General features: G+C 35.2%; 1 protein-coding gene across 1 annotated transcript in view; it reads left to right on the top strand.

The window, feature by feature from the left end:
• CNGA3_3 (Cyclic nucleotide-gated cation channel alpha-3) overlaps positions 1-19,005 on the top strand; it is a 97,222-nt gene that overhangs the window by 35,149 nt on the left and 43,068 nt on the right. Inside the window, exon 3 of the mRNA XM_051215561.1 lies at positions 11,436-11,497. Coding sequence (XP_051066094.1) covers positions 11,436-11,497 — 62 coding nt within the window. The remainder of the gene's footprint in view (positions 1-11,435; positions 11,498-19,005) is intronic.

Here is a 19,005-nt window from a genome sequence, read left to right as displayed (position 1 = left end):
CTTATGGATCAGACCTTCAGGTTGAAGGCTCCAAGTGTGGCCCCCTAAGATAACCACCTTGTTCGGTTTGGGCACCCGGGCAGTGTCACAGCCCTCAGATATATCAAATGAGATCGGTGTGGCGCGTATGTATTTGGTGCCTTCGTGTACCAATGTCTGTTTGTTAAAATAAGTAAATAAATAACTAGTCGAGATAGCTTATTCAATACAGACAATTTATTATCTAAATATGTATCGATGCATATACAAAAAGTCGATTTGATAAAAAAAATTTTTCGAAGCGATGTTTTGTAGAGATTGAAGTAATTTTAATATCAGAAGGGGTTTTGTGGATATTATGATAGTTTTAATAGTTGAGATCATGAGCCAATTAAAGCTAAGTCCTTAGAGAAAACCTGGAACTACTGGACGGTCGTTTCGTCCGACTGTGAGACTCCACAGTGACGCGTATCCACGATCCCGACCTGTAAGATTTGAACCCAGGACCTACTGTTCTCGCGCTCGAGCGCTTAACCATTAGACCACTGAGCTGGCATCCAATGATGTTAATGTCTAACTTCAACCAATCCACGAAATTGAGAGACACATCCATCATTGTCTTCAGTGAGCTGACCTGGTCGAACTCCAATGGTCACTGCTTCTCACTGGAACTCCATAAAATGCCTCTTGAAGTCAGTCACTAGTGAGCAGATGATTATTATTAGAAGGGGTTTTGTGGACATTATAGTAATTTTGATGGTTGAATTCATGAGTCGATTAAAGTTAGAACACCGTCGGAAAACCTAGAATCACTAGACGGCCGTTTCATCTTAGTATGAGACTCATCAGCAGTGAGCATCCGTGATCCCATCTGGCGGGATTCTAAACCAAGAAGTTCGGTCTTGCGCGCGAATTCTTTAACTTGAGACCACTGAGCTGACATCCAACGGTGTTAATGCCTAACTTCAACTATTAAAAAATGTTTCGAGGTAGATTTTCTTAAATGTGACTGTAAAGGTTTTACTGGTGTTTGTAGTTATACTAAAAGGATTGTTTCTTTAAACTTGGGAAGAGACAGAGTAGTTCGCATTATTTCTTTTGTACTAATTATACTTGTTTTAATTTAGTTTGGTTGTTTATTTACCATCGTTTATCCTTGAGCACAGAAGTCCAGTTTATGATGTTAGTATGTGTTACAAATCAGGATTTAACTGTCTGATAATAAATTTAAAATATTTCAATATAGCAATAGAATGGTATGTGTCAAATAGACATCTTGAAATAGCATGTAGTGTCAGTTATTATGGCAAGCCCATATACCTTATTCTAACTTCCGGACATCCTATTTTATTCATTTTACTTGAGCCATATTTTGACCTTGTCAATTATTCGCTTATTAGCCTTGACTGTTTTCACATGAGCGTATATGTGTGTACACTTCATGTCCCATGACTCATTATATGTCTGTAGCTTATTTTGTCTGACTATAAATATGGAATAACACTTGACTAAAAGGGAGTTGGCATCCCAGCCATCCTCCCTGTGCGTCATTTTGCTTGGCTCTGTTTCATTCACTTCATATACGAAATATATGTATTCAAATGCCATTCTCGTTAATTGACTTATTTAATTCCGTTATGGACTAACGCGATTTAAGTCGACGATAATATACGAGAATCAGCGATAGCAAACATTTGTACTCTCTAAATAGGAGTCAGATCCACGGGCCACAAAAAGCACTAATGAAAGTTTTCAATCCAGCTGGCTGAAGGCATTTTAAATTAAGTCCTTGAAACAGAGTAAAAGGATGTTTTAGGTAATAGACATTTTATAGTGTACTTGAATAGGTATTATGAAGAGAATAAATCGCAGTATATAGTTTGTTCCTGATGAATATTTATTGAGAAAACATTGTTTTTCTTCAAAGGATTGCTGTTCTGACTAATCTCACCTAAGTAGAAATTATTTTTTCATTAACTGACATAAATTAAATCACTATGCGAAATCAGAGGGTAATGAACAGTCATTTCGTTTTAGTTTACTTCTCTTTATGAGTAAATATGAATGGATACACATGAGATTCAAACTAAAACCTTCAGAATTTATTTTGTGTGGTATTGTGGATCTATAAAGCCATTTTTCTGTTGTTGACATTTACAACTACAGTTAATCGATGTAATGACGCTGCCATTATTATTTGATATTTGTGGTTAAATGTCTAACATAACTAAACTTCACTAATCATGATCACTCTCTTGAATGTTTTAAATCTATCTCTGAAATAGTCTTAAGTGAGATAATAATAATCATTTGTTTGAATGCTTTGATGAAGGTTATTTCATTTGCTCAATGTAGTCCAAAATCTTCATCAAAATATTCAATTAAGTAAAGATACGAGGGAGATAGACAATTTAAATAAGTAGAAACTGCTTGTTTAATAAATGAATGAATTTCGGTAGTCAACTAAGACATAAAAATAAAATACACTATTGATTATGACGGACTTCGATTTCACAGAATTAGAAGAGCGTTGGTTACTATGTAACCTTTTGTCCACAATTTGTTATCTAACAATCATATATCAAGGCACTAATTAAGCTGTACACTTTACATATTCATAAATAACATCCTAAATTCACATATATTTATTAACATATTCAGCCTGCCACCGATTATCTTGTGTCTGAAATTCATTTCATCACAATTTGAGAACTTGTTTCATGAAATAATTATCAATAACATTGCATTCAGATTATAAATACTTTAATTATCCACTATAATCAAACATATCTTTCTAGTGTATGTATAAAGTAGGTGGAGCGTATGCTTTACTCAATAATATAGAAACATTCTTAGTTTACAATCTAGCTAAATATTATTTATGCTTAGATGAATAGACAGGTATCTACCTCAGTACAATGGAAGATGGTTGCGCAATTTCGTGGATTGGTTGATATTAGATACAATCACGCGTCCGCGCGCGAGACCGAAGGCTCTGGATTCGAATTCCGCGAGCGGAATCGTGGATGCACACTGCTGAGGAGTCCCACAGTAGAACGAATTGGCCATCCAGTGCTTCCAGGTTTCCAAAGGTGGTCTAACATCAACCGGTTAGTGATCTCAATCAAAAACTTAATAATCTCCACAACCCCTATACTAGTGAATAGATTATATTGGTCCGTCAATCTTACCAATAAACAACAATTTATTAATTTGCTTTTTGTGAGATAAACTTAATCTACTAACAAAATTATACATACATGAGTTCAGATTATATTTAAGTGAAGATATATTCAAATCAAAATATTTGTAGTTTTTCATCGATATACTACTTCAATATTTATGATCATCTCTAATTTTACTTTATTTCGCCTCAGTTGGTTGATAATTAATTTATTTCTTCATGAGCTAACAGTAAATTGAATCTAATATCCGACTGATTTTTCTAAAATTGTTATTTATAATGAATTAGTTAGAAATTTCATTATACTTTTAATAAAAAATAATAACTTAATGGATATTCTTCATTTGGTTCATGATTAAATTTAATGATAGTATAAAGGTAATCTAACAATTGAATTCATGAGTCATTTGAAGCTAGACCACCAGAGAAAACCTGGAACTACTGGACGGCCGTATCTTCCTATGGTGGGACTCCTCAGTAATACGTTTCCACGATCCCGACTCGCGAGATTCTAACCCAGGACCTATCCGTCTTGCGCGCGAGCGCTTAACCTCTAGACCACTGATCCGGCCAGCATACAATGGTGTTAATGTCTAACTTCAACCAATCCACAAAGGCAGTCATCATTTTTCAAAGTCTAATATCCGATATTTTCAAGAATATTTATGCTTAATTAATGGAAAACTATTCTGTGTAACAATATAATTTACACTAGGGCACTCATTTCAAATATGCAAAGTTAACTGTATATGTCTTCAATAAACCCAATACTATAACGTATACCAACTTACCGGATGAAAAATACGAAGATTATATATAGCATTCGTTCGTTAAATAAATAGAAAAAAACTAGATTTTGCAAATACATTAACCACTTAAGAGTAAATTTGCAACAAATGCAGGGACATATATCCTATTGCTAACGAAACATTCATGAAAACTGAAAACTGAGACTCGCATTTATAAATAATAAGTAGATAAAAGTAAGTGCTATGACATCAAGACGTTCGTCAGTACATAACATAAGTTACAGAAAACTAATGCAGTTCCCGCATGATATTTCATAAAAATTTATTTAAACAGACTGAATGATCGTTTTAACAATATTTAATTTTGCTATTGCATGTTTTAGGAGTTTTAGTTCAAGCATAGTCTACATTATTAACTAATTCCTAATATAAAAAAAGATGGATGGTAGCTAGTAGTTTAATACAAGATGCGCGTTTCGTCCTGATTAGAATTCGTCAGCTTATAAAGCCTGTGAATAAGGCAATATTGAGGCAGTCCACACTGGATGGACATATGCTAACAAGAGACTGATCGATTGCAGTCCTAAACAACAATGGGAAGATAAAAACAAACAATACCAAGTGAATTTAATTCTAAATAGTTATAATGTGTTTACTAGTGTCTAATTGTTGCGACCATGGTTTATTTGCCCGTTAATCTGTGCTTAATATCCAGGCAGATAGAGAGTTTTCTTGATCTAGTTTACGGCCCTGACATGATAATTCAGTAAGTATAACCTTGAGAACTGTAACACATTACCATATGGTCTCGAGATCAGAGACAAGTAACCACACAACACTGACCCTTGAACCAAATGGTTGGCAGACGCAGAGAGAAGACAAATTAACTTAAACTGTATATTCGAAATATTCGTGATTCACGTAGGGAGAGGTAAGTGAAGAACTAGATGAATAACTAGACCACAATATACTAGAAATGGGGAAACATCATTAATAACTGGTACACTAAACTATAGAAAAAACAAAACATATTCTCATTACTATCATTAAACTTGGATACATAATAAGATGGTAAGCGTAGTTTCTATTTTCAGTTTCTAATTCCTTGTGAAATAAACTTCAAACATTAGTGACCTACCTCTTAATTCCATGTGTAATGCTATTTGAAAGAGTTAAATATGCAAGTTCAAACTGGGTGAATGCTGCATCGTATTGACACCAGTGATCTTAATAACTCTAAAGAGGTGGCTTATATTAAGTCACGAAACGTCAGAAATACACTTTTTCTACTTACTAGGATATAAGAAAAGCATATTTATTATCAGGTTACAATATGTTCCTTAGTCTAAGTGACTAAATACCTGCATCTTATTGTTCGTTATTTATTGATTCCAATCAACTGTGTTACAGCTTTGTTTGACTTACACTCCGATTCAATCAATCATTCTATGCCAATCATTAGAACGTGTGTCTATCCTGTTAATCCTTAAATCTGACTCATAACTGTTTAACCTTATGTAAGAATTAATTGAAAAGTATCTTCTTCATTTCTACTTGCTTTGTAGAACTATAGAAATACAAGATACCGAAGTAAGGATAGTATATTACTGGCAAAATTGAAAATCAATTACATCATGATATTTATAACAAGTCTTAATTAAACAGGATTTTTTATTTTAATTCACATATATTGGTTGTTTGGATCTGCCCACTGATGTTTAGGATTGCTTCTTTTGTCATATGTGATTCCTGTGTGTGAGTGAATACCAACTATTGGATGGAGCTACATCCGGAAGAAAAGTCTTGAATAGGACGAAACGTTCGTCCTGGATTTCAGTGACAGCAGCTACCCATCACTCCCTATGAAGCATTTTTGACTTATTAAAATTTTACAATCCAACTGCTGCTGTGGAGATAGTTACATAGGCCGTGCTCATAGGGCTTTATCCTAGCGTGTTCGTGAACATGTAACAGTATGGTTGAGAAAAGCAGTTACTAAATCGACCAACAGTACTATTATTTCTCACTTGGTAGATAGTGCCTGTTTTGAGGAAGTGACTCACTGAAGACAATGATGGACGGTGGCCCAATTTCGTGGATTAGTTGAAGTTAAACGTCAGCACCGTTGGATGCCTGCTCAGTGGTCTGGTGGTTAATTGTTCGCACGTGAGACCAATAGATCCTGGGATGGTGGGTGCACACTGCTGAGGAGTCCCATACCAAAACGAAACGGCCGTCAAGTGATTTCAGATTTTTCATGGTAGTCTAGCTTCAATTGACTCATGATGTCAACTATTGAAATCACAATCTCCACAAAACCCACTTTCTGATAATTATAAATGATAGTTTCATTTTTGGTGTAAATGTAATACAAATCAATTAAAGGCTCAGATACGACTAAGTAAAACACACTTCACTATTAAGTTCACATTGGAAGTAAAATGTCAAAACGGATATTCTGCTTCCAAAAAAAAATAAACGAAACAAATCAATAGGGAGAAATAGACAAGAAAACTAGTTACATTGGACAATATATTACCTTTATTTAATGCGACATTCCTGAAACAAAATAAAGAAGCCATATAATTATAGAATAACACTTATTTACTTCAAAGGTGAAGCTCAAAAGAATCTAAAGACCCTATTATTATTTAATCCATGATTCTAAAATAAAAAAACACAACTAGAAATAATAGAACAAAATTTATTTTAGATCTGATCTCTTCAAGATGTTAATTTCCATTCAAACATATACAAAAAATTCTTCATGTATCTATACAGTCCATTAATAAATCTTTGTAATATTAAACATGCATATAAATATAGAAAATGATCGTGATGTCTAGAGTAACACATGTTACCAAGTAGAAAAAACAAAACAGAAAAAAGAAACAAGAACTTCAACAACAAAAAAAACTATTTGGTAGTTTACACAATAATTAAAATAATCACATCTTAGTCTACTGATGACAGATACAATGATCAATACTTATTGGCGATATGGTTACAGTTGATCTTTAAATCACACACGAGTATGTGTGTGTGTGTGGGGGATGTACATCATATAATCTGTTATCAATAATTATTATCATCAAAAATGACTATTATTACTTTTTACTTCATTTTTTTTGTTATAATTCATTATAAAGCTTTTTCTTTATTAAAAAAAATTATGTTCATCATGTTACTTTAGATATTAGTGGATAGTAAAATAACGTTGGTTACAATTTCTATTTAACTGATCACCTGTCTTGGACAAATTCTCTCTGTCTCTGTCTCTCCCTCTCTCTCTCTATCTCTCTCTATCCAATTCTAATGATAAGTTTAGTTTGGAAAACAGTTAACTGCATGGAATTAAATGCAAACAAACAATGGTATTTAATAAATATAGAATAAGAATATAAAATAAATGTTTTAAATGCTAAGTATTCTATATTCCATACGTAATATGGAATATTGAGTAAAGTCACCATTATCATTATAATAAATACCACAATAAAATGAGTAGGCTAGATTATATTAAAAAGATCAATGTATTCTATCACAGAATAATAAGTCAACATAAAGCAGTTTATCTATTCCCGTTCGAACTGCTTTGTATTTAATAGTGTTAACTGACATCCATCAACAAGGCGTAACTGTAATTTTGATGAAATTGATACTTGTTTTTGGATTAGAATTTTAGTCTCTCAATTTTGATACTCTTAGATAATATCACTGATGTATTTGTTGTACATAAAGCAAATATTGAGGATGTTATTGATCATAATAACAGAAGTTCCACAATTAGCTCTTTTAACTTAAAGAACTTGACAACATCAAGACATCCACTTGTGTAGTAGTGATGTGGTTGTTTTGTTTTCATGTTGACAACAGACCTTTCTACTTTTTGCCTTATTGTATGTTATAATTAATATGTATTTTATTTTACTTATAAATTATCATTGTTTACTAAGAACACAAAATTATCTATCTCAGTTGATTGATATTAGAGAGAAATTGAGGACTTTACAATATTGATTATTTATCTTATACAAGTATCTAATGTCTCATGAGGGGGTATTGTCATTTTTTTTCATTATGGTAATTTATTATTCATTAATAATAATAATTAAGTAATCCTACTTTCAGCTGAATGATAATTCCCCCTAAGTTGTAATTAATTTTACTTAATTCTCTGAAGATTAAACCTATCACTTTCCATCTTTCTCTCTCTATATATATTTCTCATTAATAGTAAATCTTTTCTGAGATTATCCATTTGGTCACCGTCTCCATTATCCCTATGCCCTACAGTACATAAAAAAGCGTACATATTATGAAATTGACATATGGACAATGATTTTCTTCAAATAAAATCCACAGCTTTATAATGCAATAAGATATAAGAAAATATAAAGGAAAGACACGTTTAATATTCGGTAATTGATTGTGTTTTTTATTTATACTTTAAGTAATCACAAATCACTAATTTTACCACGACTACTACTACTGTGGTGTAGTGGTGTATGTATTACTGATGTCAACAGATTTAAGTAGTACGTAACATCAATACAAAGTAGAGTGTCTGTCGTCAGAAAGTTGAGAAAATTGAAGAGAAGCGAACGAGCACAGTGTGTGATTGATACGAAAACGAAGGAATAACAGAATAAAGTATTTACTGTATGGTTCTCAGATTTTATCAAGATATTCTGTGTTGTGTTGAGATGCATTTTGTTGTCCCAACTGGTGTCCTCGTTCACTAAACTACTATCAGTAATGATAATAAGAGTAGTAATGATAATAATAATAATCTATTCCCACATAATTATTAAATTAGTTATACGAAAGTATTATTTTTGAAGAAGTTTGGGAGGGATTTAGAAGGAACTTTACATATTTTTTTTTATCTAAAATTGTTTGTTCTTCTTGTAAAAGTACATCGACAATTTAATACATGCACAACTTTCACATATGTTAAAATATCTAACTGTTTCTCCGGGAAATTCTAATTCCTAATTAGGAAAAGAAGTTATTATTTGTAGTAAATGTCACTTCATCCTTATCAAAGATTTAATACAATTTTTTGCTTGAAACACTATAGTGTGAGCTACTTATATCCACATATGCAGCATATAACGATAGTCATAAATAGAATATATTTCAGTAGAAGTTCGAGAAGGAAACAATGGGAACGGTAAGCAATTGGTATGAAAATGCACGGAAAGTGAAATCTAAGACAATGGACTGAAATTTGTAAAAGGAACAGTCAAGTTCGAACACAAGTGATTGATATTTTGCAAACTAGCTATTTACTGTATAGTTATCAGATTTTAGTGAGATATTCTGTAATTTCGTGTTCTAATGCATTCAATTGCCTCATTCATGTTCCTGTTCACTACAATACTCCTAACACACTCGAAATTAATTGATAATTGTTTATGCTGGAAGTGGTGTTTTTCATATTTGTGTTGTGTTGTTCATTTTAAGATGTTCATCATAAAACTAATCGAATGTGACTAAACGCTAATAAATTTTTATTCTCTTCTACATTATTTAAAATTATAAAGCAAATATAGTTTAGACCATTATTTGCGTTGCTATAATAATGAACCCTTAACAATCGTCTCTATTCATATATACTGATATATAGTATTAAATACATCCTTATGTTTATACTGTCATATCTACATTGAATAGATTCAGTGAACTTTAACTTTACTGATCTAAGAGTCAGTTTATAAACAACGTTTTGGTACTTTGAATAAATGGCTAAATAACTAATTTCCTTTGCCAAATTTTTATTATCATACTTTCTTAAATCAATTAAAGTAATCAGCTAGAATCTATGGAGAGTAGTTTTCATTAGATTGTTTTAAAATATAACTTTATTACATCTAATGTGTAAACTACTTTATTATTGTAGGTTGTAAAGAGAACTTATGCAGTACAAGATGTTACTTAATAATTTATCTTATGTTAATAACTTCATGTGGCTAATAAAAAAATTTGTTGTTCATTTAGCAATACCACATTGTATTATTAAGCTTTCGTTCCTGTGAGCATAGAGATATATAGAAAAATTTAAATGTCGTTGATATTGACGATAGACTGAAATTAGATATCCACTGAAAACCTAGGAGTACTGGGCAACTGTTTTGTACTAGTATGAGACTCCTTGACAATCCGCACTCACGACCGCCACTGTGGATCGAAATTTGAACCTTCATTCTTGTATGTGAGCGGCTAACTATTAGATCACTGGGTGGTGATCATTGTCACGTATGCCAGGTCCTTCTTAGTGCGGATCGAATTCTGTCGACTAAATGGCCATTAGTCTAGGTGACTTGACATCGAGTGCACTATGTTGAGATAGTCAACAGGAAACCCGGGACCTGATTTTCGAGCTAGTTGGCACTCGTCAGCATGGTGTACCTGTTATCTTAAGGGAACTGATGCGCCCTGACGAATTCAATGCCATGTCACCCAGCTTCACGGTCAGAGACGTTATCACTGAGCTATCCGGGCCGCGACTGACCTCTTGTAGGACTGATACGTATTTACAATTGATTGGTCACTCAGTGGTGATCAATGTCATGCATGTCAGGTCGTTCTTAATGCAGATCGATAGTTAACCTCCAGAAGTTACGAATCCTCACTAGAAGTTTACAAGCAGTTAACCACCAATGAAAATGGAAAATGGTGGAACAACACCATGAATTATTCAAACTCAGGCTCAGTAGTCGAGAATTCACGCGTTCGAGAGCAAGACGGAAGGTCATGGGTTTGATCCTCGGAGATGAGTTCATGGACAGGCACTGGTAAGAACTTACATACAAGCACAAAACATATGTTCATTGGTTCCTGGTTATTGGTGTGTATCTAACTTAGGTCGATTCGTAATATCAGCATTCGAATTTATTGTCAACTGGCACTAACATTCATTCTGTGATATTTTTTTCTAATTATATATTTCCAAACAAAATCTCATGTATTAAACTTATCGCCTAAAATTCTTGGGCTACTTAATTACATAAGCCGCCTTGCTTTTGAAAATCCTGAGTAGTTTGATAATATTTCCTATTTTAGAATTGTTAAAACTATATGTTTCGTATTTACTGGCATAATTTAGTCATATGCTACTAGTAAATGCAATGACATTTATCATAAACATTAAATGAAGACACGGTAACTGATAGACAACAAGATATTCATTGATTCTTATGATTCTTACTTACAAAACGATCTTTCACTTCGGAATTGTAAACGTTTAATGTATTTTTTTAGATAAAAAAGACTTGTGTTTATATTCTAAACACTATTAAAAATGTAACTAAGTGCAGAACAAATGTCACTTGATAAAAGTCCGTTTATTTATTTATTTTTTTTTATCTCTTTCTATGACTACGACATTAATTCAGCGGTAATTCTTCACTGTTTCAGATAGTATTTTACGAATGTTCAAAGTTGTTACTTTATTTTGCTCCTCAGGGAGGGTAGGGGATTAATTTTCGTGTCATGTACTTCTTTCTTTATTTCCATAGGTCAAGTTGGAAATATTATCACCACAAGAAATGCTCATCGTACTGAATTCGAAAAAATATTAGTAAGTTTCTGTTTTTCTATTTGTCTTTATAGTCGTTTTAATAATAAGGACGTTTAGGATGCCCGAGTATAAGAATGTTTATCATCTCTTCATACAATTTTTAGTATACGGTATAATTTTATGAAAACAAATCCTAGCTGTCTCCAACTTTGATAATGATGATTTGAAAAGGATTTTTTCAAATTTGTAGTACAAAACATAACCAGTCATCTTTTGAAAATGCTTAAATAGAAAAGTGTTTTGAGTAGTACTTTATATCAACGCTAGATCTCTAAACGGCATCAAAACACTATATCTTTACCACTAAATAAATCTCATTTACATTAAAATCATGAACTAATCAATGTTAGACCACTGAACAACTGTTTCATTCCAGTATGAGACTCCTCAGTAGTGAGAATTCACAACCATGTGCGCAGGATTCAAACACAGAACCTTAGTTCTTTCACGTGAACGCTTACCTTCTAGACCATTAAGCCAGCAGCCAACGATGTTGATACGTAACTTCAACTAATCCATAATGTTACGGCACCAACTTTTATTACCGGTCGGTAGTTTCCACACATCCGGTGTAGCTTAACTCCAACGATCACGGCTTTTCACTAGGATTCCGACTTCAGTGAAATTCAATAATCTCTACAACCCAAAACTGAAAACCTCATTTTTTCAAAATTTATTATGATCACCTAACTAACTGCGTACATAACTTGAACTGAATAATTATGAATGTTAACTGAATTTAATCACGTTCTCTTATAAAATGCATACAAATTATTCTGATGATAGATACTAGAAAACTCAAACGGAAATAATAGTTGTTGGCATATTTTCCCTGTTTGTCGCTCATTCAAAAAAAGGAATATATTGTTAGTCATTTATCTTACATATGATGGGTGGAAACAATTTTTATACTGACTAAACTGGAAGAAAAGTTTGATGATTGAATGTTGGTGGTAAATATCCACTGTTAAAAACATTTATTGAATATGTTTCTGGATAACTACGGTTTAATCGGACATTTTCTGTAATATCGCACAAATAAAACCGATAATTCATTACATTACGAAAGTTTACAGTGTTGAGGAGAACTATTATTATGAGCTCAAAAAAACAAACATCCAGAAAGTATTAGAAATCAGTTTTGGAGATAGAAAGTAATCGATAAAAATAAAACTGTACTTTTAAACATGTTGATGACTGAAATCAAATACTCCGGTTCGACGAACTAGAGCTTTTTCATGGGAAGAAGTCAGAATCAAAGTAGTGAATGATAAGTAATGTGAGAATGACAACTTTATGCTAAGTACTTGTCTGATCATGTCCAAATGTTGAATTATGTTTGAAAATGTGTGTGAAACAAGTTCGAACTGTGATATGTAAAAGTATGGATGTAGCTGAGTGAAATTGCTATTTGAAACAATTGCGTTAAAGTTGGCAGTTCACTGTGATATAAAGCCACGATAATTCTGGATGTTACAAAACTGAAAGTAGACTAGAATACATTGAATTAATTGGGATTATATGGATTTCAAAAAATGAATAAAAATATGTGGGTATGCGCCGTTATGTTGAGCAAAACGATTCCGAGACATTTATATTCACAATAAGTAACTGATCAGCCAAATATCTCTTCTGGTTGATAGCCATTTAGCATGATATTTATATTGGTGCAAGAGTAGACGACGGTATTTCTCTCCTTCATCTCCAAATCAATTGTCGATTTTCATGCTACAACTAACTGCAAACAATTTCGTTCATTCGTTTACATAAGGCTTGGACTATCTGACTTATAACATATCAATGATTATGACAGTAGGTAACATTAATCTAAATACTACAGAAAACATTATTTCCACTATATTATGCATTATTGATGTATACCGGTGGACATTATATTAGATTCACAGATTCTTGCTCATCGCTATCAACCAAATGAAATCTTAATGAATTCAGATATTGTTAGGAATAGGATTCCAATTTTCTTACAATTGTTAGTCGACTTTAAGCGTTTCTAATAATCGCAAATACTGTAATAAGAAGACGAAGATTATCAGAACTATTTCTTATCGCATTATCGAAATTTATCAAAGGGACTAATTACTTTAAATTGTAAATACGTTCGAATAGATCATTAATTAAATTTAACAGTCACAGTGAAAAAAATTACTGAAACCGGATTATCATGGATAAAAACAATTTATCAAACTAAAAAAGGAAGCTGGTTTCTGAGAAAATAATAATTCGATCCAAGTTACATGCTTCTGCTTGCTTCCAGTTGTCTCTTAGTTTCAATCAACAACCATATTCAAATGTCAATGACTTATCATATAAGTAAGAAATTCTTTAGAACGATTCTTTTTCAAAATGAGCAGAATTGTGTAAATGTTCGTCACTATAAGTTAATCAACCACTGGTAAAACAGTCTTTATGCTTCCATTAAAATCTGGATGTTGATTAAGTTTTATTGAGGGAGATATAATTAGCTGTAATTATTCAGTTGTTATAAGCAAAAATGGATGTTGGCTAGCAGTGGAATCCAGGACAAGCTTTTTGTTCTATTTGGGACTCGTCAGCTGGTTGTACCTGCATCTCAGAATTGGTGTTCACTTCGGGACTCAAACCCAGTACCGTTCGCTTCAAACGCCATCACGTTATCTACTTAGCTACTTATTCCTGACTTATGGCAAAATTTAGGCAGTCCGCATATGATGAATATATGCCAATAAGAGACTGAACAATTGTAGCCCTAAACAACAGTGGGAAGAAATAAACACACAATAAAAAGTGAATTTAATTATATTTGTGTTCTTAGTTGATTGTTTTTCCGTTATTATCATATATAACAGGACTCGTCTCCCGTATTCATGACCAAAATCATTGATCTGAAAAATATATTTGCGTATTACAACGTTGCTGATTATAATTGTCGAACAACTAGAATCAAATATGGTGAGACATTATTTCAATTCAATTACTGTCCGCGAAAGAAACTGAAGCTTGAAAATCGGTTCACTATTATTATAAATGAACCTTTTGCACATAATACACCAGTAATAAGTTATTGCATTGGTACTTACTTACTTACTTACGCCTGTTACTCCTAATGGAGCATAGGCCGCCGACCAGCATTCTCCAACTCACTCTGTCCTCCACCTTCTTTTCAAGTTCCATCCGGTTCTTGTTCACTTTCCTCATGTCTGTCTCCATTTCTCGGCGTAATGTGTTCTTTGGTCTTCCTCTTTTCCTTTGACCTTCAGGATTCCATGTGAGGGCTTGTCTTGTGACGCAGTTCGGTGCTTTCCTCAATGTGTGTCCTATCCACTTCCACAGCTTCTTCCTGATTTCTTCCTCCGCTGGAATCTGGTTTGTTCTTTCCCACAGTTGGTTGTTGCTAATAATGTCCAGCCAACGAATCTGAAGTATTTTGCGTAGATAACCGTTAATAAACACCTGTATTTTCTGGATGATGGCTTTCGTAGTTCTCCAGGTTTCCGCCCCATACAGTAGAACTGTCTTGACATTTGTATTGAAAATCCTGACCTTGGTGTTGGTTGACAGTTGCTTTGAGTTCCAGATGTTCCTCAGTTGTAAATATGCTGCTCTTGCTTTGCCGATCCGCGCCTTCACATCTGCATCAGCTCCACCCTGTTCACCAATGATGCTGCCCAAATATGTAAAGGTTTTTACATCTTCCAAATCTTCTCCGTCAAGTGTGGTTGGATTGTTGCATGCTGTGTTGTATCGGAGAATCTTGCTTTTCTCTTTGTATATATTGAGACCTACTGCTGCCGAGGCTGCTGCCACACTGTTCGTCTTCTCCTGCATCTGTTGTTGCGTTTGGGATAGAAGGGCCAGATCATCTGCGAAGTCCAGATCGTTCAACTGCATCCTAGATATCCACTGTGTCCCGTGTTTCCCTTCAGACGTTGACGTCTTCATGATCCAGTCGATCACCAGGAGAAAGAGAAAGGGTGAGAGTAAGCAAACTTGCCTGACACCGGTCTTCACTTCGAACGACTTTGTCAACTGTCCTCCATGCACGATTTTGCAGTTTAATCCATCATATGAGTTCTGTATGATATTGACTATCTTCTGAGGCACGCCGTAGCGTCGAAGAAGTTTCCATAGAGTTGTTCTGTCCACGCTGTCAAATGCCTTTTCGTAGTCAATGAAGTTGATGTAGAGTGATGAATTACATTCAATTGATTGTTCCACAATGATCCGTAGAGTTGCGATTTGGTCTGAACACGATCTATCCTTACGGAATCCTGCCTGTTGGTCACGAAGTTGGGCGTCTACGGAGTCCTTCATCCTGTTTAACAATACCCTGTTGAAGACTTTTCCCGGAATTGAGAGAAGAGTGATGCCTCTGTAGTTATCACACTTGCTGAGATCGCCTTTCTTCGGTATTTTGATCAGAAGTCCTTCTTTCCAGTCTTTTGGTACTTGTTCCTCATCCTAAATCTGATTGAAGAGAATGTGGAGTATCCTTGCAGTTACCGCTACGTCTGCTTTTAGTGCCTCTGCTGGAATGTTGTCTGGTCCCGCTGCTTTGCCACTCTTGATTTGTCTGATGGCCATGCTGATTTCTTCAATTGTTGGGGGGCCAACATCGATTGGGAAGTCCGTGGGTGTTGCTTCGATATTGGGTGGGTTCAGTGGGGCTGGTCGATTCAAGAGTTCTCTGAAGCGTTCTATCCACCTGTTTTGTTGCTCTTCAATGTTGGTGATTACCTTGCCTTCTTTGCTTTTCACTGGTCGTTCTGGTTTGCGGCGATTTCCAGAGAGTTTCTTTGTCGCGTCATACAATTGTCTCATGTTTCCTTCTCGTGCAGCCTTTTCCGCCGTCGTTGCTAAATCTTCCACATATTTACGTTTGTCGGTTCTGATGCTCCTCTTCACTTGTTTGTTTATTTCCGTGTATTCAGCTTGTGCCTTGGCTTTTTCTGCTCTTGTTCGACTGGTAGTGATTGCTGCCCTCTTGTTCCTTCTTTCTTGAATCTTATCCAGTGTATCAACAGTGATCCATTCCTTGTGGTGTTGCTTCTTGTGACCCAGGACCTCATGACATGTTGAAGTGATTGCCTCTTTGTTGGGGACGATAGATCCCCAAACTCATATTTTAAAATTTTATCTTATCGATCATCGAATCGATTAAATGTTAGATATTTTTATTGGGGTCAATTCATGAACTATCGATTAAAGGCGCAAATAGGTCAATTGATGAACTATCGATTAAATGTACAAATAGGTCAATTGATGAACTATCGATTAAATGTTCAAATAGCAGTCAATTGTTGATTAATGTTCAAAAATCTTCCATGACAATATCGATTGTAAATATTTGTATAAATACGCTTGACTTGTATGCTTGATCTGATCTGCCTGCCTGACTTGTTATCTGCTGTTGTCTGTAGAATACACTTTCTACACCTTACCCAGACTTCTTGATCGAGTTAGCAGAGTTGGGGACAACGGACCAGAATAGGCTATCGAGTCGCTGAATCAGTGATCCTTCGTTCGTTCGACATAACAAATTGGCGACGGTGGTTTTGAATTATGGACCCTGCCAAACTTGAACTGTTACTTGAACAGCAGCTAAAATTGATGCAAATGTTAATGGAGACCAAGGTTACGCCTCCCTTACAGCCAAGCACGTCTAGTTCAACCACGGCACCATCAGTAGATGGCATCGCAAATAGCATAGCTGAATTTCATTACGATCCTGATTCTAATGTTACTTTTGAGATGTGGTTCAGGCGATATGAAGATCTATTTAAATTTGATTTCGCCAATCAAGATGATGCTTGGAAAGTGCGGCTGCTACTTCGTAAACTGGGTGCAAATGAGCTGGACAAGTATTGCAATCTGATCCTGCCGTTGAACCCACGAGACCGATCATTTGCAGACACAATTCAAACATTAATCCAACATTTCGGCGATAACTCGTCACTGTTTAATACTCGTTATCGTTGCTTGAAGCTAACTATGAACGAAGATGATGATTTTCTTACGCATGTGGGCGTCGTCAACCGCGAATGCGAACGCTTCCGGTTAAAGTCCTTGACTGAAGATCAGTTTAAGGCCCTGATCCTTATTTGCAGTCTACAGCACCAAAAGTTCAGTGACTTACGAACAAGGCTACTAAGTCGTTTGGATCAAGAGCCAAAACTCACCCTGAGTGATATAGCTAATGAATATCAACGTCTCATTAATCTTCAACGACACACTTCTATGGTCCAGAATGGTGGATCTAGCCGATTTGAAGTACGAGCGGTGCAACAGACACCTCGCAAAAACAAACACGTCCCCGCTTCATCCAGTCCATCTCACTCCAGCTCTAGACGACAGACTAAAGCAACTCCTCCTGCTCCTTGCTGGCAATGTGGTGCATGGCACTACGTTCGAAACTGCCCATTTAATCAACATCGATGCAAGAAGTGTAAGGTTATTGGTCATAGGGATGGTTTTTGTCTGACGAAGAAGACTCCAAGTCAATCCAGAAATACCAAAAAGACCCTTCCTAGATCCCGCACCAATTCATTGAGCTTAGTATCTTCGTGTCAAAGCTCATCACCAAGTCAGAGAAAATTTATTACTGTTAACATTAATGGGCATTCATCTAAATTACAAATAGATACAGCATCAGATGTCACTATCCTTTCTCGTAAGACTTGGATCAAAATGGGCAGCCCAAACTTGCAGCATACAATGCAAAAGCCTCGTACTGCGTGTGGTAACTACCTTCACCTGCTAGGACAAATGGAATGTACAGTCACTTTCCGTGATTTGGCATTTGTTGGGGTATGCTACATAACGCCAGCTGACCTAAATTTGCTCGGGTTAGATTGGTTCGACCACTTAAATTTAGCTGATGTCCCGTTGAATACCATATGCAACCTGGTATCACAACCCCAACTACGACAACAACCACACGACTTGGAAGCTTATACGAGGAACCTAATGACGCAGTTTTCGACTATTTTCCAACCTGGATTGGGTCGCTGCTCTGCCATGAAAGCAACACTTCGATTGAAAACTGGGGCTAAGCCTGTTTTTCGCCCAAAGAGACCTGTCCCTTATGCAACATTACAAACAGTAGATGAAGAGTTGAACCGCCTTCAACAACAAGGAGTAATCACTCCCGTTTCCTACTCTGCATGGGCAGCACCTATTGTGGTTATTAAGAAGGCCAACGGCACGATACGTATATGTGCTGACTTTTCAACAGGTCTCAATGCAGCTCTAGAACAACATCATTATCCCCTGCCTGTTCCCGCAGACCTATTTACCATGCTGAATGGGGGAAGATTTTTCGCTAAGCTGGATCTAGCTGATGCTTATTTGCAAGTGGAAGTAGATGAAGCATCAAGAGAGCTGTTAACTATCAATACTCATCGTGGTTTGTTCCAGTATAACCGTCTACCTTTCGGAGTCAAAACTGCACCATCTATTTTCCAGCAACTAATGGATACCATCCTATCAGGTATCTCGGGAGTCGCGGCTTA

Source organism: Schistosoma haematobium, chromosome 4 (genome assembly GCF_000699445.3).
Source record: "Schistosoma haematobium chromosome 4, whole genome shotgun sequence".
NCBI classification, from domain to species: domain Eukaryota; kingdom Metazoa; phylum Platyhelminthes; class Trematoda; order Strigeidida; family Schistosomatidae; genus Schistosoma; species Schistosoma haematobium.
Note: the sequence above shows the minus strand (reverse complement) of the source record. Positions and strands in the feature narration are given on the sequence as shown.